Source organism: Sorex fumeus, unplaced genomic scaffold (assembly GCF_029834395.1).
Source record: "Sorex fumeus unplaced genomic scaffold, SorFum_2.1 ptg000207l, whole genome shotgun sequence".
NCBI classification, from domain to species: domain Eukaryota; kingdom Metazoa; phylum Chordata; class Mammalia; order Eulipotyphla; family Soricidae; genus Sorex; species Sorex fumeus.
In genome coordinates, this window is record NW_026606264.1 from 480,985 (window position 1) to 504,784 (window position 23,800).

A 23,800-nucleotide genomic window follows, 5' to 3' on the forward strand; every position below is an offset into this window, starting at 1 on the left:
ACCCAGGAGGGGCCCGTGGCTGACAGGAAATGTGGCTGCGAAGGTGGGGGGGCCCAGTAGGGGGCCCCCAGGGCGCCCCCTGGAGCAGTGTCAGTGTGGCCCCACGTGCTCTCGGCACACTCGCTCTGCCGTGGCTTCCAGCTTGTGGCTGACCAGGGCGCTCCCTGCTCCAGCTGTGGAGGCCGCTGTGACTGCTGCCCCTCGCAGGTGAGACCGAGGCCCCGTAGGTGCTCAGGGTGGACGCAGGACCAGGAGGGAATCATCCCGGGTGCACAGACAGTGCAAAGTCGCCCTGAGAGCGTCACAGCGTCGCTCCATGCACCACGTGGGGTGCGGGACTCCGAGCGAGAGCTAAGCGCCCCCCCCCCCCCGTGCATCCCTGAGCAGGACCCTGGGGACACACTCACCTGAGGGCCTTCCTCGCCCAGCTTGGCCTCTGACCCGTGCCCCGCTCTGGCACAGCCGGGCTGGCTGCGTTGTGCCTTGATTGCCGCTAGCGTGGACAGAGGGGACGGGGGGAGAGAAGGGGGTCAGTAGGGAAAGCCCCCCTGACTGCTTTGGGGCTCGGAATTCCAGCCACAGCCGAGACCCGGGCAGATTCTCGGCGTCATCTTGCCCATGGGAGGAGATGTTGGTGGGTGCCAGCCCAGCCTGAGCTCTGAGGGGCAGCGGGTCTCGGGCGCGTGTGGGGACTCGCTTCTCTCCCGACGCCTCACACACACACACACACACACACACACACACACACACAGTCACACAGACTTGCACACACACGCACAAACACACGCTCACACTCACACTCAGAACACGGGCGCCCCTGGAGCGTCACTGCAACGCAGCAGTTTCCGGCAATCCGGGTCCCTGTCCGACCCAGCACCGTCCCTGGGCCCCGGGAAACGGCCCCGCGAGGCGCAGCGGCTGAGACCCTCAGTCCTGGGGGGAGGCAGGCCCTGGCTGAGCGAGAAGCAATTCCCCAGCAGGAAGCCGCAGCAGGATGTGAGCGACCAGGGAAGAGGAATAAATAGAATCGAGCCGGGCCGGGCCCCTTCCTCACCTCCGCCCCCCGGGCCCAGCTGGACACTCGGGCAGCGCGTGCCCACGGGGCCCCGCCTGCAGAAACGCACGGACGTGGTCCCGGGGGTCCCCCGGCCAGGCTCCCTGGGCTCGTGGGAGGCCACGCCGCCCATCCTGCCCACGGTTTGTCGTGCCAGGAGAGATGTGTGACCGAAGTGCATGGGTGCGCGTGTCCCCCGACCTTAGGCGGCGGGGCTTGAGGATGGCCCCTGGTGTTGGTTCTGATGAGCGGGAACCCGGGCGCCTTTGCCGGTTCCCGCACGGCTGCCCTTCCTGCTTGCGCTGCAGGGCCTGTCAGGAGCGTGGATTGCCTGTTGGTTTGCTGTGGGTTCCCTGCAGGTTTGCTGTGGGTTTGCTGCAATTTTGTTGCAGGTTTGCTGCAATTTTGTTGCCGGCTTGCTGCAATTTTGTTGCAGGTTTGCTGCAGATTTGCTGTGGGTTTGCTGCAATTTTGTTGCAAATTTGCTGCAATTTTGTTGCAGGTTCTACAGGTTTGCTGTGGGTTTGCTGCGGGTTTGCTGCAGGTTTGCAGTGTCCCGCTCAGAGAGGGACAGAGCTGACCCTTCGCTTCACCCCACTCTCTCTCATTCCAGGGACTCTCCGGCTCCGTCCTCAGCCTGTCCAGCGGTGGCCTTGCTTCTCAGGCCTGGCCAGCCCAGAACGGAAGCTGGGTGTGTCCCTTGCCTCTGGCTTTCACCCTCCTGCGGGGACCCCGGAGATGACACACTTCAGGCTTTTTCTCTCTGTTTTCACTTTGGGGGCCACACCTCGCGGAACGCAGCCCGATTGGCTGCCCTCAGAGAGCAGGACTGTTGTGCCTGCTGGCCGTATCCTGCCCGGCCTCTCCGCCTGCCAGCAATTGCTCCCGGCTGGGTTCGCGCCTGGGCACAACAGGCGTCCAGGAAACAACCTGGAAAGCACCGAGCAGAGCCCCCCCAACCCCCCACCGCTCTCCGGGAAGCGGGCGCCCCTTCCCTGTGCAGGAGGGTGCACCCGCCCGGCCCTCATGCCGGCACGCACATCCCTACCCCGCACACAGATGCTGAGCTGGGTGCACGGCCCCACACTCACCCTAGAAAAGGCCTTTCTGCTGGGCACCTCCTGCGGTCTAGACTTCTGTCCACTGAAGATAGGGCGGCTCCTGCTCCATCCCATAGTACTCCCGGTCCCCTGCTCCATCCCACAGTGCTCCCGGTCCCCTGCACCATCCCACAGTGCTCCCGGTCCCCTGCTCCATCCCACAGTGCTCCCAGTCCCCTGCTCCATCCTACAGTACTCCCGGGACCCTGCTCCATCCCACAGTGCTCCCAGGACCTTGCTACGTCCCACAGTGCTCCCGAGCCCCTGCTCCATTCACAGTGCTCCCAAGCCCCTGTTTTATCCCACAGTGCTCTCGAGGCCCCTGCTCTGTCCCACAGTGCTCCTGGGGCCCCTGCTCCATCCCATTGACAGCCTGTGGCTACCCTCCAACCGTGGGTGGTGGAGCCGTGGCGAGCCCTGTGGCGTGGCTGTGGGCTTGGCCTGCGTGCCCACACCTGCCGGCAGGGTCAGTGGGAGGAGCAGGCCCGGCCCCACAGCCGTTGGACAGGCCACCCGCTCTTCTGACCAAAGTTTCGTCCAGCCTCCAGGGGCGTCTCCACCGTGGACGGGGTCCCGCCCTGCCCTCTTCCCTCGGGAGGCTGTCGGGGCTGGGGGCGTGGACAGGCCCCTCTTGACCATCTGTCTTGCCCTAGGGGACGCCATGGGGGGACAGCAACATCCTGGACGGGCCCCGGCGGGCCAGCGTCTGCGCGCCCCTCGCTGTAAGGCCTGGCTGTGTGTGCCGTGCTCTGTCCCCTGCATGACCCGGCCTTCCGTCTGGGCACGCGTGTGACCTGCTTGCCGGCTAGCGAGCACTGCTGGCATTGGGCTCTGGACAGTGTGGGCTTCGCCTCCCGCCTCAGGCCACCCCCCAGCACGGGGATACCCACTAACGGAGGGGTCATCTCCGTGGCCAGGGAGAGGGTCCCCGGGCACAAGGCCTCCCCGCGTCCACACCGCTTGCCTCTCCCCTCCGTCGGCAGCACCCGGGGGCCGCGGGTCACAGCTCCGGCATCTGCACCCCCATCCCTCGTACTAAAGACACTGGGTGTGGTTTGACGTATTTTGTGTGTGGAACTAACTGGCTACTCACCTGAGTGACACATTAATGCAGTTAGGGTGCTTCTGTCTGTCTGTCTGTCTGTCTGGGGCCACACCTGGGATGCTCGGGGCTGAGTCCCGGCTCTGTGCTCAGGGCTCACTCCTGGCTCTGTGCTCAGGGCTCATACCCGGCTCTGTGCTCAGGGCTCACTCCCGGCTCTGTGCTCGGGGCTCACTCCCGGCTCTGTGCTGACTCCCGGGTCTGTGCTCAGGACTCACTCCTGGCTCTGTGCTCAGGGCTCACTCCCGGCTTTTTGCTCGGGGCTGATTCCCGGCTCTGTGCTCAGAGCTGACTCCCGGCTCTGTGCTCGGGCTCTCTCCTGGCGGGCTTGGGGCACCATTCGGATGTCGGGGATCAGACCCAGGTCAACAGAAAAAACGCTCCCCTGCGCTCTCCCTCTGGTATATTTCACTCTGACCACGGTATTTATACAGCCATAAACTTTGAGGATTTCTTATGGAACAAGCTCATCTAACCTAGAGATTTCTATTAGAATCAATTTTTTTTTTCCGGCTGATCTGCCCACCGATGGCATCAGGAACGCTGGTTTAGTTGGCGGCTGATCAAGCGTGGATCAGCTCCCGCCGTATAACCTTCCCGGGCTCCAGCGTGGGCTGCCTGGAACCCAGGGGCGGCCAGAGAGCTGCTCCCCCACAGGGCCTCGGGAAGGGACGGACACTTACCTAGCATGGAGGGCACTGGATGCGTGTCAACTGACATCCCTGGGAAGCTGGTTGCGGGCGCGTGTCTGGTGGACTCTCCGTGGGTCGGGGTGTCCCCTGGGAAGCTGGTCGCAGATGTGCTTCTCCTGGAGTAGCTGCTGACCGCGACGGTGACCGCGCTTTGGGGCTCAGACGTTGGTCTCAGCGCTGACCCGGGGATGGCCGGCAGGGAGCTCTGAGACAGGCGCGTGGTAGGCCAGACCCTCAGCCTGCCAGTGCCCGGCCTGGGCCGCGGGAGCTGCGGGCAGGCTCTGCCTGCTGTCCGTCATGGCCACGAGGCCTCTGCAGGGACATGTGTGGCGTCAGCATCCTGCATGCACCAGAGCACAGGGGGCTCTGCACCCACACTGAGGGAGCAGGGAGCGTGTCCCTGGGCAGTGTCCAGCATCAGGTTGGGATGGCCGGGCAGTGTCCAGTGTCAGATTGAGATGGCCGGGTAGTGTCTGGCGTCAGGCTGGCCCGGCATCTGTGCACAGGGATCTCCTGCCTGTGTGTGGGCGGGTCCCTGGACCCTCGCAGGCTCTGGGAGGTCCCAGATGGAGACTGAGGCAGGGCTACCAGGGTTGCCGTGAAGAAGGGGGAGTGTGAGTGTTGGGGGCTCCGAGCCTGAGCCCCACAGCCTGCGGCCCAGGGGCTTCCTCTGTGGGCACCCTCTGCAGTGCTCACGGGGCTGGGAGGGGCGAGGGCCCCGTGCACCTGCAGCTCCTGGCTGGGCTTCTCTCAGCCGCGACCCCCCACGCTCGGTCCTGCCATGGCCACGAGGTGCCCCTTTCGCCCTGAGTTTTGTTGTTTCTTTGGGGGTGTTGGGGCCACACCCGCTGTGCTGCCCCCAGCCCCGGTCCGTGGGGTTTTGTTTGTTTGCCTGGGCCACTGCAGTGCTCGGGGCGCAGTCCTGCTCTGCACTCGGCTCCCTCCCAGCGGGCTCAGGGGGCGTGTGGGTGAGCCTCGTGCAAGGCCAGCGCCCTCCTCGCTGCCCTCTCTTGGGCCCCTTTCCCTGTCCTCTGGGCGCCTGGCGGGCGAGCAGGCCTCCTCTCCTGCCGCTGCTGACCGGCCCCTGCCTCTGCCTCTGTCCTGCGCTGCTGACCGGCTCTGTCTGTCCTTCTGTCCTGCGCTGTGGCAGCCCTCGGAGCACGGCCTCAACTCCGGCTCTCGCGCCTCCTCCAGGGCCAGTTCTGCGCGGGCCAGCCCCGTGGTAAGTGCCACCCGCGCCCGACTCTGCTCCTCTTCCTCTGCCCTGCCCACTCCTCCTCCTCCTCCTCCTCCCCTTCCTCCTCCTCCTCCTCCTCCCCTTCCTGCTCCTGCTCTTTCGCCTGCCCCCCCCCCATGGCCGGCTGTCCGGGCTGCAGTAAGAGCAGGGGACACTGGGGCGCCTGCTCCTGGCAGGGTCACCTTGGGGCTCTGTGGGCCTCTGGGAAGTCACTTGGCCTGGAGCTGGGACAGGACATGGGGACGCAGCCCTAGCAGGGCAGACATGGGCAGGTGTCAGGGCTCCGCTGCGTCTGGGCTTGGTCTTGGGCCCCAGCCCTGCTGCCCCCCAGCTGCCCACTGTCCCCCAGAGCCCACTGCTATGTCTCAGCAGGACTCGGCCTGGGCCCTGCTCCGGACATGGAGGTGCCCTGGCCGCTCCCTGGGGAGCTCAGCCTGTCCACACTGTCCCCTCAGGGGCGGTCTGGCCACAGGGAGCGTTTGGGGGCATTTCTTGCTCCTTTTCTCTCCAGTTCTGAATTGAGGCTGAGACCGTGTGCTAAGTGCACACGGTCCTGGGGGACCGGGGAGCTGGGTCGGGGGGTGCCTGAGCCTGCCAGGGCTGGGGAGCAGGGTCAGCGGGGGGTCTGAGGCCTGGAGGCCAGGGAGTGGACCAGGGCAGGTCTCCTCAGCACAGTGAGCGGCTGCTGCCTCTCGAGTGGGCAGGTCTGGGCACCGAGTGACGTGTGCTGGTCGGGGGGTGGGGCTCCCCATTGGGCGCTCCTGGGGCCTTAGGGCGCAAGGCCCTCTGGAATGGCCTGGGTGGGCTTCCAGGCCTCCCTGCACTGCCCTACTGTCAGACCCTGTGACCCCTCCGGCCCCCACCAGCAGCCCCTGCGCTGGTGTCCAGCTGCCCCTGTGAGCACCTAATGGCTTCAGTGGCCACAGATGGGACTTGAGGCTTGGGGTCCAGCAGACACATGTAAGGCTGGACTGGGCAGCGTGGACAGGGGGGCCTCGGGACATTGGGGATGCACAGAAGGTGCCCCCAGCAGCCACCCTGGCAGGGGAATGACCTGTTTCCGAAGGACCACCCGGGACATACAAGGGCGAGGGCCCCTGGGGGTCTCCAGCCCGTGGCCAGAGCTGCAGGTCAGGTTCCCCCGTGAGCAGGGCTGAGGGGAGGAGTGGGTCATGTTGCGAGCCTCAAGGTGGGGGGGGGGGCTAAGCCCACAGTGCCCACCGCCCACCACCCTCTTTACTTAGGAGAAGCATCACCCTTGCATGGAGGTTTATTGAGCCACGTTCAGCTGGGCCCTTTGTCCCTCAAGGCGCCGTGGAGGTGGCCGGCGGCCAGCCCCTGTGGATGACATTACCCAGCCACGCCCCCATCCGCTGGCGCCGCGGGCGCTCTAGGCTGCCACCTGGTGGGCGTGCGCGGGGCCACAGCGGCCGGGCTGCCCCCTGCCGCTACCTCCTGCGAGTCTGCCCCCCACAGTGTCCACCCAGCCCTGTCTTCTTGTTTTAGGTTCTTGATCTCAGAGCGCAGGCCTGGTTATTTTTTTTGTCCTTTAAGCACTCAGGTTTAAGGAACAAGCAGTGGTTTTTGTTTTGGGGGCCACACTGCCCAGGGGTGCTCCTGGCTCTGCTTAGGGTCACGCTCCGTGTTTGGGGGTGTAACATGCGGTGCCAAGGCTCCAGCCCGGCTCCCCGTGCACTGGGCGGGCTCCACACGGCCGCCTCCCAGCGCTGCAGCTTTTTTCATGGGGTCCCCCGCCCCCGATCCTCAATCTGCGCCCCCCAGGACTATGCCCGGCGCTGCCCAGGGGTCCATATGGGATGCCGGGGAGTGAACCTGCCACGTGCAGGGCAAGCGCCCTCCCCGCCGCTCCAGCCCGGGGGGTGGGGGGAAGCCAGAATCCCACCGTGCCCTCGCTTCGATGTTCCGGGAGCTCACCGTGCTGCCTGCCCTCCCCCACAGGTGGAAGAGCGCCCGGAGAAGGAGTTCGCCGAGAAGGTGAGGGGGGCCTGGACCAGCTGGGGAAGGGGGCGTGGCCTGGGCGAGAGGGCGGGGCCTTGACAGTGGGTGGGGCCAGGGCAATGGGGCGGGGCCTCGGTAAGGGGTATGGCCTGAGTAGAGGGGTGGGGCCAGGAAGGGGCAGGGCTTGGGTAAGTGGGCGGGGCCAGGGTGGGGCCCAGGAAGAGGAGGGGCCTGGGTGGTGAGCGGGGCCAGGGCTAAGGGTGGGGCCAGGAGGGGGCAGGGTCTGGGTAAGTGGGCAGGGCCAGGGCAATGGGGCGGGGCCTCGGTAAGGGGTATGGCCTGAGTAGAGGGGTGGGGCCAGGAAGGGGCAGGGCTTGGGTAAGTGGGCGGGGCCGGGTGGGGCCCAGAAAGGGGAGGGGCCTGTGGTGGGAGGGGCCTGGGTGGTGGGCGGGGCCAGGGCTAAGGGTGGGGCCAGGAGGGGGCAGGGTCTGGGTAAGTGGGCAGGGCCAGGGCAATGGGGCGGGGCCTCGGTAAGGGGTATGGCCTGAGTAGAGGGGTGGGGCCAGGAAGGGGCAGGGCTTGGGTAAGTGGGCGGGGCCAGGGTGGGGCCCAGGAAGGGGAGGGGCCTGGGTGGTGGGAGGGGCCTGGGTGGTGGGCGGGGCCAGGGCTAAGGGTGGGGCCAGGAGGGGGCAGGGTCTGGGTAAGTGGGCAGGGCCAGGGCAATGGGGCGGGGCCTCGGTAAGGGGTATGGCCTGAGTAGAGGGGTGGGGCCAGGAAGGGGCAGGGCTTGGGTAAGTGGGCGGGGCCAGGGTGGGGCCCAGGAAGGGACAGGGCCTGGGTAAGTGGGAGGGGCCTGGGTGGTGGGCGGGGCCAGGGCTAAGGGTGGGGGCAGGGTCTGGGTAAGTGGGCAGGGCCAGGGCAATGGGGCGGGGCCTCGGTAAGGGGTAGGGCCTGAGTAAAGGGACGGGGCCAGGTAGTGTGTAATGGGCGGGGTCGGGTTGAAAGTGTCCGGTCCTGGGGGCAGACTTGGTGGTCAGGCCTGAGGGAGGTTGCAGACCCCCCCTCACCCCGCGAGCCCTTGAGGGACGTCAGCGGCACGTCCTCACAGCACATGTGAGGCGCTGACCCCGGCTTTCTGCCCTCTGCTCCAGGCGTCTCGGAATCTGCCCAGCCTGTCTGCTGCTACGCTGGCCTCCCTGGGCGGGGGCACGTCCCGGCGGAACAGTGGCGACACCTGCACCTCCGTGGACACCGAGGCGTCCGTCCGGGAGATGCGGGTGAGTGGTCCCTGCCCGCCACCTCACAGCAGCCTCCCGTGAGTCCAGCCCGGCCCACCAGAACCAGTCAGCTGCCCACCTGGAGAAGCTGGCAAACCTGGGGCAGGGCTGGCCTGCCTGGCAAGGGCCACAGAGATACGCAGGCCACTTTCATGGGCGGGCATCCCTCTCTTCTCCCCTGGCCCCACACTCCTGCCCAGGACCCGCTGTCCTCCGCTCCAGCCATGGCCTCAGAATGGGCATGGTGGGTGCCACTGGAGTGGCCACGATACTGTCCCCTTCACCCAGTGCTGGGAGCCCCAGCAGGGATCTGGCAGTCCGGGCTGGCTGTGTTTCTGGAGGAGCTTCTGCCTTTAAGCACCAGTGTGGGCACTGGCAGGGGACATAAAGGACCTCCCTCCCCAGCTGTCTTCTGCTCCTCGGCTGGCAGGAACCGCGTGTTGTGGGCCCCGTTGGGGTATCCAGCCCAGCTGAGCATGCCACAACTTCGCCCCAGGCACCTGAACACATTTGTGGTTCATGTGCATGTATGTGTGTGTGTGGTATGCGTGTGTGTGTGTGTGTGTGTACGTGTACGTGTACGTGTGTGTGCAGGGTATGGCTTAGCCACAACTGGACCCCCTGAGTGTGGGGAGCCCCACCCCGCAGTGGGCAGAGCTGGACCCTGCCGATGGGTTTCACAAAATGGTCACAGATGAACCAGCCCCATTTCCCGAAGCCCTTGGCCCGTTTTCCCAACTGGTGCCGGAACATCCCCTGAGGTACAACTAGATTTGCATCTTGGTGGTGCTGGGTTGATTTCATTACTGAGAACCGTAATGTTCAGTTTTTAAAAACAGGACTCTTACATTCGTGCAAGTGGATCTGTTTACCCCCTTGATGCTAAAAAAGTTGAAAAGAAACCGCGGCCCTGGGGGTCCCGCCCGCACCCCGCCTCACTGCCCTTTGTGCCGTCCCCAGGAGCTCAGTGAGTTGCAGGAGCAGATTCAGGATGTCGAAGGCAAATACATGCAGGGGCTGAAAGAGATGAAGGTACCAGCCTCGCGCGTGGGCACTCGCACCGCGTGCCCCGCGCCCGCCAGCCGCGGAAGGCCCCAGGCGGCAGGAATGTTGCATGGTGTGAGACCCCCACCCCGACTCCCACTAACAGCCTGCCAGGGCATGGCCTGTCCCTCACCCCGCCAACTCTGGGTTCCCCCAGTTGGTCACTCCGGAGGGCCGCCGTTTCCACCACTGCCCCCTGCAGCTGTGCCCTCGGGTGACACTGCGCAGTGTCCTCAGGATGCTGGGCTGAGGGCCGGTCGTCCTGGGAACACATTTCCAAAGTGTACTTCCCGCCCCGTCCCCGTGACGCCCCGCCCTGCTCCTTGGAGCACCCTGCAGGCGGCCACCTGCAGAGCGTCACCTGTCCTTGAGGCAGGGAGGGCTGAGACGGGCTCTGAAGTCAGAAGCTGCTGGGCCGTGGTGGAGCCACAGCCGCCCTCCAGTCTGGGTTGCAAGTACAGGTGAGGCCGTGCTGGCCTCCGCGGACTCCTGGGCTCCCCAGCACAGCCTCCTCTTAGCCTGGGGTGCTCTGCCCCACCCGCTCCCGGCCACCCCTGAAGGCCGGGGACAGACGCAGGGGAGCCCAGGAGGGACTCAGAGCTGAGCTTTCCCGGTCCAGCCCTGCCCAGTGCAAGCGACTGGGCGCAGACTCCGGCCCACGCTGAACGCACACGCCAGGCGGGACATGGGGAGTATCCGCGTCCGCCCCTGCCCTGGTTCTGTCTTGAGAACCCAAAGAGCAGAGCCCCATCCCCTCCGGCCCACGGCTCCAGCCCCCGCGTGGTCCTGGCATGGGTGTCCTTTGCCCTAATGTCCACAGGCCATTTCCTCCCCAGGCGTGACTAACCCACAGTGCTCGAGCAGGGGGTTTCGCCACTGGCCGCCGCGTGCTTCTGACTCACCGTTGCTCTAAGAGCCCAGGCTTCCCTTTAGAGCCGAGCGAGCTGCTGCAGATCTGGGTGTAAGAAACTAAGACGGGCCGGAGAGGTCGGCCAGCAGGGGAGGTGCTTGCCTTCTTGCACGAGGCCACCGGGGTTCACTCTTCACCCCGGACGGTCCCCTGAGCCTGCCAGGAGTGATCCCTGAGTGCGGAGCCAGGAGTGAGCCCCGAGCACCGCCAGGTGTGACCAAATAGAAATAAATCAAACCAAGGACAGCAAAGCTGATCTTGGCCTCCGGTTCCTCCTCGTGTCCAACTGCGGGCCGGTTTCCGCAGGACTCGCTACTAGAAGCCGAGGAAAAGTACAAGAAGGCCATGGTTTCCAACGCGCAGCTCGACAACGAGAAGACCAACTTCATGTACCAGGTTGACACCCTCAAAGACATGCTCCTGGAACTGGAGGAGCAGCTGGCGGAGTCTCAGCGGCAGTGCGAGGAGAAGAGCAAGGTCAGTGCCACAGTGAGAAAGCGCGCGCGCGCACACACACACAAACACACACACACACACCTGCATATACATATACACACGCTCACCTGCATATACGCATTCACGCACACACGTTCAGCTACAGATACACATTCATGCATACACACCTGCATGTGTACTCTTTCACCTGTGTGTACACACTCACCTGCGTATATACATGCATGCACACACTCGTCTGCGTATACACATTCATGCACACGCACTCACCTGCATATGTACTCTTTCACCGACATGTACACACTCGTCTGCGTGTACATATCCATGCACACACTCGTCTGTGTATACACATTCACGTGCACACCCGTAGGCGTACACACATTCAGACGCACACTCATCTGTGCATACTCACATACACTCACCTGTGTATACGCGTTCGTGCATACACACTCACATTCATGCATACACACTCGTCTGCATATACACATTCAGGCACACACGCATCTGGGCAGACACACCTTCTCACGTGCGTATACACATTCATGCGCACACACACTCCCCTATCTTCTGTATTTAAAAACAAGACGATGGCGATGGCCCTGCAGCCCCTCCCGCCTGGTCCTGGAAGGGCAGGATTGAGCCTCAGGTGCCAGTCCTGAGAAGTGGGCAGAGCCTCGGGTCCAGCCCGGGTGGCGCTGGCCGAGTGGGCGGGTCGTCACACGGTCCAAGGGATCCCAAGGCCCAGACTCCGCAGGGCGGTGACGGGCATCACGTCTCACAGACGCGGCCAGGCCACACTGGGGGAGTCGGGGGTCTCCGCGCCCGGGGGCCCCCACCTTTCCTCCGTGTGGCCCCGGGGCCGCCGTGAGACGAGGCCCCCCGAGGCTTTCACGGGGCGCCCCCCTCAGTGCCCTGCCGCCCACAGGAGCTCGAGCGCGAGAAACACGCCCACAGCGTGCTGCAGTTCCAGTTCGCCGAGGTCAAGGAGGCGCTGAAGCAGCGAGAGGAGATGCTGGAGGTGGGGAGCGGCCGGGGCCTGCCCGGCACACTGCGCAGAGGGGGAGGGCGGGCGCAGAGGGAGGCTGATGGGCGTGCGCAGGGAGATGGGACGCCAGCAGAGACTATAGGCGCGTGCAGGAGTCTGACTCGGGGAGTGGCCTGGTCCTTCCCTGGGCACACTGCGCGGAGGGGGATGGGTGAGCAGAGGAAGCAGGAGATAGTGCTCGGAGGGAGATGAACGGACACGCGAGGGAGACGATCAAGGCCCGGCCTTGGTCGAGGCGCAGGTGCGGGACGGGTCTGTGGGGGTGCTCAGAGAGACAGCGGCGGCCAAGTGAGGCCCTCAGCATGGCCACGGCCCAGTGCCGGACCCTCCAAGCAGGGCCGCGGGCTGGGCAGCAGAGATGGGCCCAGGTCGGAGGCTGCCAGGGCGGGCCGGGATCCCCAAGGCTCGAGAGGGACAGTCCCTGAGGCGCCGTGAGGTTGTAGCCCCAGTGAGCGGCCCCAGGGGCTGGCCGGGCCCTTCAGGCTCTGACTGGAAGCACAGGCAGTGACGTTGGGGGCTCAGTGACCTCAGGGGCTCAGTGATCTGGGGGGGGGCTTAGTGACCTCGGGGGCTCAGTGACCTTGGGGGGGCTCAGTGACCTCGGGGGCTCAGTGACCTCAGGGACAGTGACCTCGGGGGCTCAGTGACCTTGGGGGGGCTCAGTGACCTCGGGGGCAGTGCTGCCCGCCTAACTCTGCAGCTTTCTCCCGTCCGTCCGCTCCTCAGGAGATCCGGCAGCTCCAGCACAAGCAGGCGGGCCTTGTCAGGGAGATCTCTGACCTGCAGGAGACCATAGAGTGGAAAGACAAAAAGATAGGGGTAGGCGGGGTCGGCCACACCCCAGCATGCCTGGAATTAGGGGCCCCGCACTCGCCGGGTGCTGGTACCCGCACCTGAGCCTGCTTCCCCGGCCCGGAGATGCGAGGGTGTGAGGACCATGGGGAGGGGTCGGCCGGGCTGCCCACAGTCCGTTCCAGCCTCAACTCACCCCCCCACCTCTGCCTCCCCGCCCCGACCCTGCAGACGATGCAGAGTGGCGGGTGCTGGGTGCCCCTGGAGCCCTCAGACTCTCCCTGAAAAAGTAGAGGCGCCCCAGCTGCCTTGTGGGGTGCTGGCGGGGGAGAGGAGCCATGCAGAGTGGCCCCCAGGGGCCCGACAGCAGGACTGGCCCCGTGGACGGCCGCGGGCCTGTCTGTCCATCCCGCATGGAGCCCCCAGAGTCCGCGGCCTGACCCTCTCGGGAGGCCTGGGTGCATGTCTGCCTGCCTGTCTGCATGGCACACATTCCTGTCGCTTCCTGTCCCTGGTCGTAGTCCCCATCACAGCCGGCTCGCTGGGCCGCGCCCGGGGCAGTGCGTGCAGTGGCAGTTCCGCGGGCTGTGTTCGCGCTGTGTCTGTGTCGTGTCTGCGTGCCGACTGCGGCCACCCTCTCTCTCGCCCTCTCCTTCCCTCTCCTTTTCTCTCTCTGCTCACCGGCACACTCAGGCGTTAGAGAGGCAGAAAGAATTCTTTGACTCTGTACGGAGTGAACGAGACGATCTTAGAGAAGAAGTAGTCAAGCTGAAAGAGGGACTGAAGGTACGAAGCCACAGCGCAGAGCACTCGGGGTGCTCAGGCCCCTGAGCCCCAGGACGTGCTCTCCGGGCTCAGTCTAAACCGTTTTCTCATGCCCAGGACAGCACGGAAGTGAGCGAGTGTCTGTTCCTGTACGTGTGCAAAGGCGCTTCTCTGCCGAGAACCGCGTGGGTTAGGTCTGGGGCAGAGGGGGCCGCGGATCAGGCCCGAGGGTCCCGTGGCTTCTAGGCGGGTCCTTGTCCCACCTGCACAGTGTCAGAGGCTGCTGGGGGCAGCTTGGGGACTGGTCTGGGGGAGATCGGGGTTTCCTTGCTGAGACCCTGAAAATGTGTTTCAGCCGCTCAGCGGCCAGAGGTCAAGGCCAGAGCCGTAAAGGAGCGAGAAGGGGCTGAGAACCAGGGTTCCCGGTGCGGCTCCACCCCAGGCCAAGAGTATGCCGGGGCTTTCTGGGCCCCTGGAAAGGAGCAGACTGGCGCACCTGGGTCCCGGGGCCAGGCGGTTTCCAGTGTGGTTCTCTGGACGATTCCTCGAGCACCTTCTCTGTCTTTCCTTCGTCCCTTGCCCAGCACAAGCTTCTTGGCTTTCTTACCTATTGCTGTTTGATTTCTGGCTTTTTGGTCCTGGGGATTGAGATCAGAGGCTCAAAAGACCGACCTAGCCACTCTGCCCCAGCCCCTCTCCAAGGGTGCAGCCAGACTTCCAGAGTCCGTGTCCGGGCTGGCCCCCGCCCCCGTGCTCTCCCTAGAGGAAAGGTGCAGGGGGTCCCCAGCTCGCTCCTCCCAGGGTGACGCGTGTGGCCGTGGGCTGTTCCCCAGGCGGCCACCCTTCTCATTACTCTGCAGTTCTGGCCCTCAGGGAAAAGCAGTTTTCTGAATTTTTGTGAGGTCGGCTTTGACCTCTCGCCCCGCGGGGGTCACCACGCGCCTGTTTTTGTTCCCAGAAACATGGAATAATTCTCAATTCAGAAACAGCCACCAACGGGGAGACACCCTGCACGCTAGCGGACGCCGTGCACCCAAGTCTCGCCAGCGCCAGCAGAGAGGGGCTCGGCGCCCTCCCGGCCGCGGGAGACGGCGCTCCAGGTAAGCGTGGCCACCGCCCGTGGGCTCTCATCCGTCCGCATGATCGCCTGCGTGTGGCCTCGGTTCAGTGTCCCGCAGCATGGCTGGCCCCTCCACGGACGCTGCCGCATGATGTCTTTGGCACGCTCGCCTCACGCTGCTCGGGGCTCCGAGTCCCTGCCGTCCCGACGGTCCGAGGCGACGAAGGGGCCGGTGGCCAGGGCCGCACATCGGCGGGGCCTGCTTGGAGAGTTCGGGGTGTGGCGTGGTGGGGAGTGGACAGCCAGCCAGGGGCATAGACAGCCGAGGCTGGGGGCGGTCAGGGTGCCCTCCCGGCCAGTGACACTGGGCCTGTCCTCTCAGCGCTGAGCCCTCCAGATGGCACCCTGAGGCTTCCGGGTGGGCTCTGCTGTGGGCAGCTGGGCTGGCGGATCCCTAGTGCAGGATCTGTCATCGGGATGGCTCGGAGCGTGTCTGGGTTCCGGGCCGTCTGCCAAGCGTCTCCCTGGTCCTGGGACCAGTATCCTTCCGGCTCCTGGCACGAGGCTCCGAGCTCAGGGCCAGGGTCCGCCCAGGAAGCGGCTCATCTGTCTCTCCGTGGTTGGCCATGGGCTTCTGGGCTGCAGTGCCTTGGGCGTCTCTACCCCTGCTGCCTTGGGGCTGGGAGAGGGGAGGGGAGGCCGTGTCCTCCCGTCCGCTCTGACCACACTGTCCCGGCTGCTTTTTGAGCACCAAGGACTCGAGCTGGCCAAACACACATCCCCAGCTCTGGAAACGGTGTGGATGGAGCCCATAGCGAGGTTCTGTGGAGGTTCTCCCGATGACTTTCGCATCTCCTGTCCCGGTCAGCCTTTGTGGGCATATCCAGTGGACACTTTTAGTATCCAGGTACCCATGCGTGCCACTGCAGTGAGAGGAAGGCGTAAGTCCAGATGGAAGTCCCACTGCTTGCCCATATCCCTGGGGTCCAAGCCGCACTGGGGACCGCTGGGCCTTGCCTGTCACCACTGACCTTTTGTCTCATGGGCGGGCGTCCTTGTGTCTGTCTGGAGACGCCCGCCATGGCCATCTGTCTGGAGGCAGTGGCTTGTCCTCCCTTGGTGGCTCCAACCCCGTGTGACGGAGCAGCGTGAGGAGAGGGGGCCGGTGATGGCTCTCGGGGACCAGGTGGTGCCCACTGGGGCCTTTCGTGGCTCTTCCCAACACTGTCTGCCTCAGCTGACCCTGGGGCGGCCTCCTTCAGCCACTTGCTTGGCAGAGGACCAGGAGGCCACCGAGAGGGCCGCCTCTTGGCAGCATGGATCTGCCCGCGGCCACTCCCGTTTGCTGCTGGCCCAGCGCTCTGTCTGCCCCGGCTTCACCTCACACTTCACTGCCCAGCTCGGCTCACCCCGAGGGCGCCGCCGCCGGCCAGTGACCTGGGCCGGGCAGTGCCCCTGGGCTCGGCTGCTTGGCTGCCTGTGTCCCGCGCCCCTCGGCCGCTGCTCTCGTTAGAACAGGGCCAGGTGGGGACGAGCTCGCACGTTCGCGTGTTAGCGTGCGCCATGGAGTCCCTTCACTGTTCTCAATGGTCATTTTAGGAAGCGCCAGTGAGGTGCCACGGACACGCGGATCGGTGGCGCGAGTGGGGCACACAGAGATCTCGCCGAGAACTGAGCGAGACCCACCTGCGGAAGCCCCGGGGGAAGCTGGCACGGCCACAGAGGCGGCGCATCCCCGTGGGGACAGTGGCCAGAGCCAGCGTGCCCCCGAAGAGTGTGCCCCCGTGCCTGAGGCCCTCCCAGAGTGCTCGGGGCAGAACCCCCCGGGGGCAGAGCAGCCTGGGCGTGGGGAGCCAGCCGTCCCGCGCCCCTCAAGTCCCCTGAAGTCCAGCAGTGACCTGGTGGACCCCGAGGGGGAGCGGGCAGCAGATGCCACCGAGGAGCAGTGCCCAGGCTTAGCTCCTGCTCCCGAGATGTCCCCAGACACGCAGGGGCCCACCCAGGGCGCCCAGGTGGGCGGGGACAGTCAAGAGGAAGAAGACGAAGGAAGGGGTCCGAGGGGCGAGAAGCCGAGCCACGCCAGGCCTGCGGCTCCGACGGCAGCACCTGGCACCGGAGAGGCCAACAGCGACCCCCCAGAAATGAAGGAGGCCGACAGAGAGATGCAGGGGCCCCCGGGAGAGGCGGCGGACTCGTCCCAGAAGAAGGCCAAGAACAAGAAGAAGAAGAACAAGAAGAAAAGAGCGCCAGCCACCACCAACAGCGGCCACGACGCTGAGGAGGACGCGGCCTCCCAGACCTCAGACTCGGGGGCCGTGAAGGGAGAAGAACCTGTGGAAGGGGCCAAACAAAAGCCAGAGCCGCAAGCTCCGAACACGGGGCCTCACACGCCGCCGCCAGAAGTGGCAGCTGGAGGCGGGGAGGAGCCAGAGCCTTCTAGAACTGAGTGGGGCAGAGAGCAGGAGCAGGAAGACGGAGCCAGTAGTGCACCGGCCACACCAGGGTCAGTTGAGGGGGTCCCAGGCGCTGGAGAAGGCAGCGCCCCTCAGGAGGAAGAGGAAGGGCCCTCGGAGGGCTCGCAGGGAAGCCCCCCGGGATCACCGGCATCCCCCCACTCCAGGGCTGGGGGGGATACAGAACCGGTCAGTGCGGAAGACGGGGACTCGGCCGCGGCGGGAGAGCTGGAAAACTCCGAGGACGCCAGAGACAGCAGCGGGAGGGGCAGAGGCAAGGAAGACTGCGCCCTGTCGTAAGGGTCCGCCTGCCACCCTGCCCTACGCTCCTACAGATGCTGCCGCCGTGGGTGGGGTCCAGTGGCGCCTGGCCTAGGTTCCGGGAACATTCCCGTGGGCTCCCACTGCCGTCGACCCACACGGTTCTGCTTTGGGTAAAAACCTTTTCCCATTTGTCTCGGGGCTGTTCCGGACCAAACCCGGGGGCTGAACTGAGCATTCCGGGGTGGTGAGCCCTGCAGGGGCCACGCTCGTTTCCCCTTCCCAGAGGCGCGTCCCGGCTGATTCGGAACCAGACAGTGGGCCCACTGGGTCCTTCATGAAGAGGCCGTGGTCGGAAGAAATGGCCCCAACAGGACCGGCTCCCCCACTTATCGCAAACCAGCACATTCCAGGCTCTTTCTGATGCCTGAATCTTTTCACAGGGGATTCCTAGTTCATGCTGATCTGATCAACAGAGATTTTATTTTAATTTTCTAGAAGAAACTACATTTTCTACTGCAGTATTTTGGGGAAGGGGTACCATTTCTAACAGTTTTTGTTTTTCTGTTTATCTCGCCATGATTCAAAGGAGCAAAAATAAGGGTCCTCACCTCGTCCTGCAACAGGAATTTTAAAGAGCTGAAACATTCCCTTTTGAAATAAGTATGTTAATTTGCTCTTTCTTGGCAAACTCATTGGAGAACTCTTGTCTTGGGCTTCCTGAATGAAATATATTTTTTCTATATAAAGAAGCATTTAAAAATAACTGTAAGGACAAATAAAAATTGTGAGGTATTAAATCACAAGGGACTGTATGCTGTTCAGTATGAATGCTGTTGTCACTTTATAAATCCGTGTAAACTTGCTGTTACACCAGTGCCTGTGTATGGTCTGGGGCACCCTCGTGTTCCGTCTCACTGAAATAAAACTCTTCTGAACAGCAGCCGCCTGTGGGCCTGTCTCGGGGCGCCGCGTCTGGGCTGGGGTGCTGGAACGCCAGCAGAGTTCCCTCTGGGGACGTTGACAAGCTCCCCTTCAGTCTCCTGGGATCTGCGGTTCTGACAAGGGGCCCCCGAGTAGTTCACCTGGCAGTGCTCGGGAGGGTCTGAGGATCCCAGCACTGTCCTGTCCCCCATGGAGGGTTTGAGGAGGACAGGGCCTGAGCCTGCCCGTGCCGGTGTCGCTGTGGAGAGCTGCCGTCTCCCAGCGCCGCTGGCCTTTGGCGCCCACCTGCATGGCTCTGCCCGAGGTCTGCCCGGAGTGGGGGAGGGGGCTCCTAGCAGAGTGGTGGCGGGAATAGGAAGTGGGAGAGGACGGCGACATCCTCAGACCGGCCACACCGTTAACACCATTACTTCCCGGTCTGACAGCCCTCGTGGCGCCATCGACTCCTTTGCCCGGCACGCTGAGACATGGCCACAGAGAGGGTCCTGAAGTCATGAGCCAGTGACCCTGCGGGTGCGCAGTTGAGGGGGACATAAAGGTTCCCAGGCATTGGGAAATGTGTCAGTGTCCAGGCGTGTGACCTGGAAGGATGACCTGTCCACTCTCCCCAGAGGAACCCAGACCGTCAAGGCCTTACCCGAATCCAGAGCAGAGGAAAATAGCGGCCACCGATGCCTTAGATCAGAAAACTGGGGCGGTTCAGCACCGAACCCCGACGTGGGGCCATGCCGTGAAGCGTGGCCCGGCCCGTGGCCCAGTGCGGGTCCTGGGAAGGGGGCGCGGGGGCATAGCCGACAGTGCAGGAACAGAACCTTGGCTGGTGCATATTGGGGCTCAGCCGGGCTCGTCACGGGAGCGAATGTGCTCCATGGGACTTTCTGTGACGTGTAGTATTCCAGTGCGCGGGAATCCTAATGCACGAACCCCTAGATTTCTGGGCACCCTGGAATGCTCCTTCTGGGGACTGTCCAGTGTGGAGGGTCCTGCTTCCTGTGGGTAGACTCCTTTCCCAGGACACTGCATCAGACAGCGCAGCCCTGCTACCACGGCCACCAGACCAAGGGACACGCAGTAATAGGTTCGAATGTCCAGACCCCTGAGGAAAGGCAGAGTTGTGGCGTTTTCCCAGTGTGGTGGCTGTACGCCTGCCCGCACCCTGGGCCTCAGCCTCGGAGGCAGTGCCTTCTCCAGGGGTGCCTGGGCCCATGTGGGTGCAGCCTCCCACCCCCCGTGCCTGAGTGCTCACTCTGTTCCCTTGCTGGGGGTGGGAGCCTGGTCCCAGGGGAGGGTGACAGGCGAGGTCCAGCGCAGATGGGAATTTCGCGGACCCAGCTAGACGCTGCTGATGGTCTCTGCGTGTCTGGAGGCGGCTGGGTCTCTGCAGATACAGCCAGGGTGACTGAAACCCCGCCAGGGACCTTGGTCTCACGGCTGGGAGCCCGGGCAGGCAGCCCAGCCTCCCTGCAAGTGGGGTCGCAGCTGTCCTGTGGGGCTTCAGGGCGGATCAGGCTTGGGTGACATGGGCAGGAGAGGGGCCAGAGGCCAGGGGTGTGTCTCAGCTGGGACCACAGGCTGGGCGCTGCGTACCCTCAGCCTTGTCCCAGCACAGCAGAAAACAGACAAAGCCTGGTGGTCGCATGACGCCCCACCATCACCTCCCTGGTCATTTCATCCAAGAGTGTGATCCTTAGCAGTAATACCAGGCCACGTGACATGGGGACTTAACTGTGCCTCGTCCCTATAAAAGGACCCCTCACCTGGAAGTAGTTTGCGTGTGAGTCCAGCGTTCAGAACATTCCAGAGCCACGCTGATCGTAAAGACGGTCAGTGACAGTCTTCTGAGTCTTGCAGTAAGTATAGCAGAGAGGTGTCCCCTTTTGAATACTGGATTCAGCACTCGCTTTTAAAGTGTGAAAAAAAAGCGCTCATTTTTTTTTCTTTTGAGGGGAGTCCACACTCAGCAGGGCTCAGGGGTTACACCTGGCTTTACACTCAGAAACAACTCCTGTTGGTGCTCGGGGGACATTGTGGAAGGCCGGGGATCGAACTTGGGGGTGGCCACGTGGAAGGCTAACACCCTCTCTGCTCTACTATGGCTCCGGCCCCAGCAGTGCTCATTTTATTTGCATCACATAACTGTGCCTCAGTCTTTGTTCCGTTTTCTTAACCTTCATCTTCATCTTCTCCCTGGTTCTACTTCGGACTTTCGCCTCCTTCAAAGTTCTGCTTCCCTCTGTATAATCGATTTCTCATGCCCTCACATAAGATGAAAGACCAGATCATCCTTATTTAACACTTTTTTTTATTATTATTAACGTCTCCATTTTGGAGAACACTTTAACTTGCTAGTGGGAGCTCTTAGTCATCTGGGAAGATAAAATGCAGGAAACTTGTAGAGCAGGTGGCCGAGCCTCCAGACAGCCGCTGTGCCCCGCTGACGCCTGTCTGTGCCGCCAGCGTGCAGGGGAGGAAACGGTTGAGGGTCGACGCTGGGCGACAGACAGAGCTCAGGGTGCGGCAGTGCCTGGCGTGTCCGCCCAGGCCGAGAGCAGGGAAGGAGCGGAACCCTGTCTGGGAGCAGCTAGGCTGCTCGCAGACTCCAGTGGAACCCAGAGAGGTGGCAGCTGTTCTGGACGCCTCTCCTGTCACACCTGCCCTGCCCAGGTTCACTTCCTTCCTTCTGTGCCTCGGCACGGCCCAGTCTACTTGGGAAAACAACCAGCGGGGCACGGAATCGGGCAGGCACGTGGCTGGACGGGGTTTAAGGAGCACGGAGACGTGTTTTCCAGGAAGGATTTCCGAGTCACGAGGCTGAGCCGGGGCCTGGAGCATGAGGAGGACGGGCGGTGGCGGCAGGCCAGGCGGGTCAGGCCGGGCTGCAGGGGGGCGCACGGGTGCAGCCCATGGGGGCACCCACGGTCCCGACTGCCCTTGCATCAGTGTCCCAGACCCCTGGCCTGGGTTTCTCTGTATTCAGAGACCACACCATGGGCCTTCCGTGCAAAGGCCGTTTTGGGGACTCCTCGACGCACCCCTAAATACCAGGCTGGGTGGGTGCCGGGCTCAAACATTCTCCCTCGAAAGAACGATTGCCCTGACCGGTGGGCACGCAGGATTCCGACGCCGAGCAGAACTCGGGTGTTGCTGGGCCGAGCCGGGGGAGCACTTGTGCGCGGGGACGTGCCGGGCTCGGGCCCTGTGATGATGCTAAACTGTGAAGCCTGTGAGCTCTTGTGTTGCAGTGCGGTTCGGCCCTAGCGCTCTTGCATGCTAACCCCACGTAGAAGAGTAGCCTGTTTGCATGCAGCGGAGGCGGCCCCTGACGAGACAGCATGTTCTGGGAGGCCGACCGTCCCCCGGGCTGAGTTCCTCCCCATTCACTGTGGTACGTGTATAATCCTTCATCCGAGTTTCACTAACCTGAGTCTCGCGCCTCCAGGCAGCGCGCGCAGAAGGGCCCAGCGCTCCGGGCGCCCTAACCGGGGTCTCTCTTGCCTCCCGCAGATGCCAGGTTGAAAAAGCTCATCGATGAACGGGAATGCCTGCTGGAACAGGTAACAGCTCCCGCTTCCGTGCACGTCCTCCTTGCCTGCACGTCCTCACACCTTCACAGCCTGCGTCAGGACCACGCCACACAGCCCTGAGGGTCGTCACTGAGCAACTGGTGGCCTGAACGTCCTTGTCCGGTGCCCAACCGCTGTCTTGACGCCCAGTCCCCCTCAGTGATTTTTCTTAAAGCGGCGACAGTCCTTCCGGAGGCCGCAGGGCAGGTTGTGATGTGTGCCTGAGTTTCTCTCCTCATTAAGCCTGTCCCCCTGAGCAGCGGTGCCCAGGCAGTGCCCAGCTGCGATTCAGGGTGCTGCTTCTCCCTGGGCACGCTGCTTCCTTTCCTGTAACTGAGCAGACGCCTCCCTCTCCCTGGGATGGAGAAGTTCACACCCTTTCCGGCGGGTTTCAGATTAAGAAACTCAGAGGGCAGCTGGACAGCAGACAGAAGAACAGCAAGCCCGACACCCTGCGCCCCACAGACGACATCCTGGAAAACGGGACTGACGTGCACGTGCTGGATCTCCAAAGTAAACACTCTGGGGGGCTGGAGCGATAGCACAGCGGGGAGGGCGTTTGCCTTGCACGCGGCCAACCCAGGTTCGATTCTCAGCATCCCATATGGTCCCCCGAGCACCGCCAGGAGTAACTCCTGAGTGCAGAGCCAGGAGTAACCCCTGTGCATTGCTGGGGGTGACTCAAAAAGCAAAAAAAAAAAAAAAGTAAACACTCTGGGGTGGACCTGGTGGGCGGAGAGAGACACGGTCCGAGCCGGTTTGCCCCCACCCGGGTCCCCACGCCCCTGGGACACAAAAGTGCAGACGTTCCTTAGTGGGATAGAGCAGGGATGCCCTACCTGAGCCTAAACATTGAACAGATGCCCTCGAATGTCCCCCCGGGACACTGCTGCCTGGGCTCTGCGGGGCTCACGTCTTTCTGCAGCCACAGCGGAAAGGCCTCTGGTCTGCTGACCAGCGCCATGGACAGGCGTTTCCTATGCAAGCCCACGCCAACACCTGCCTCTCGCTCCCTCTCCCTCTGGCCCCCACCGCTTGTTTTTATTTTATTGAGTCCCCGTGAGATACAGTTAGAAAGTTGTTCCTGATTGGGTTTCAGTCGTCTAGTTCCCCAACACTGTCCCTTCGCCGGTGTACTTTTCCCACCGCCAGAGTCCCCCGTTTCCCTCCCACCCCCACTCCGCCAGCCTGCCCCACTAACAGACCCTCCCCCCACTAGGGCCTGTTGATATCATAAATGATATCATGAATATCATTTATCTCCTTTTAGCGCCCAGTTCTTGTCCTCGTGATCACCCAGAGTGGTCATTTCCAGCTGTCATTGTCATGGTCCCTTCTCTGTCCCCACTGCGCCCCCCCCCCACCCCCGCTTCTGTCTGCTCTTGCCTCTCAGCCCAGGAAGGGACCTTCAGATGTGCAGGACTATTACGCGGACAAGAGTTGTTGTTTCCCAGTGACCAAGATTAGAACATTGTAGAAGGCCGAGAGCTTAACACGTCCTCCTTCTCTTTCCGCCGTTAGGGGATGCCAACAGACAGATCAGCGACCTCAAATTTAAACTTGCCAAGTCTGAGCAAGAGATCACGGCATTAGAACAAAACGTACGTGAAGCCTCGGGCGGGAGCGGGCCACTGCGCCCAGATGGTCTCGGGTTCTCAGCTCCCTGGAGAACTGGGGGGTGGGTGGGGGGGGACGGGAACCAGAACGGGCCCTGAGCAGGAGGGGTGGCGGCAACTCATCTCAGTGTTGTTCTGAGAGAGAAAATAAGAGCAAGGAAACCTTAATACAGTCTGCAGTGCCTCGGAGCCGGCTTCCGCTGGAGGGCAGCTCAGATGGATTGGGAGTTTGCGGGGGGTTTCTAGTGCACGGCCCTGGTTTAATCACCAGCACTGTAAATTATAAAAGGAAATTGTGGGGACAGAGAGATACGAAGGGAGTCAGACTTGCATAGAGCCGACTCCGATTCGATCCTGGGCGCCACGTGGTCCCTCCAGCAGTGCCGGGAGCAGCCCTGGAGGTCCCCCAGGACTGCTGGAATGGACAGGGGTCCCCGGCATTGAATTAGCCCAGGCTCCCACAAGGGGTCCC

At 63.3% G+C, this 23,800-nt stretch overlaps 1 protein-coding gene across 16 annotated transcripts in view; it reads left to right on the plus strand.

Annotated features, from left to right (window-relative positions):
* Window positions 1–23,800, plus strand: part of LRRFIP1 (LRR binding FLII interacting protein 1) — a 76,007-nt gene that overhangs the window by 48,715 nt on the left and 3,492 nt on the right. For 4 of the 16 annotated variants that reach the window (XM_056108306.1, XM_056108310.1, XM_056108309.1 and 1 more), the window contains 10 exons: window positions 5,099–5,170; window positions 7,145–7,180; window positions 8,296–8,421; window positions 9,382–9,453; window positions 10,682–10,852; window positions 11,754–11,846; window positions 12,600–12,692; window positions 13,359–13,451; window positions 14,389–14,530; window positions 16,090–18,136. In XM_056108306.1, the coding sequence (XP_055964281.1) occupies window positions 5,099–5,170; window positions 7,145–7,180; window positions 8,296–8,421; window positions 9,382–9,453; window positions 10,682–10,852; window positions 11,754–11,846; window positions 12,600–12,692; window positions 13,359–13,451; window positions 14,389–14,530; window positions 16,090–17,243 (2,052 nt within the window). In that variant the 3' untranslated portion in view covers window positions 17,244–18,136. Of the gene's footprint in view, window positions 1–1,667; window positions 1,746–2,807; window positions 2,877–5,098; window positions 5,171–7,144; window positions 7,181–8,295; window positions 8,422–9,381; window positions 9,454–10,681; window positions 10,853–11,753; window positions 11,847–12,599; window positions 12,693–13,358; window positions 13,452–14,388; window positions 14,531–16,089; window positions 18,137–21,653; window positions 21,704–22,107; window positions 22,226–23,233; window positions 23,314–23,800 lie in introns of those variants that run through there. The other 12 variants (XM_056108317.1, XM_056108301.1, XM_056108303.1 and 9 more) reach the window with 12 other exon arrangements.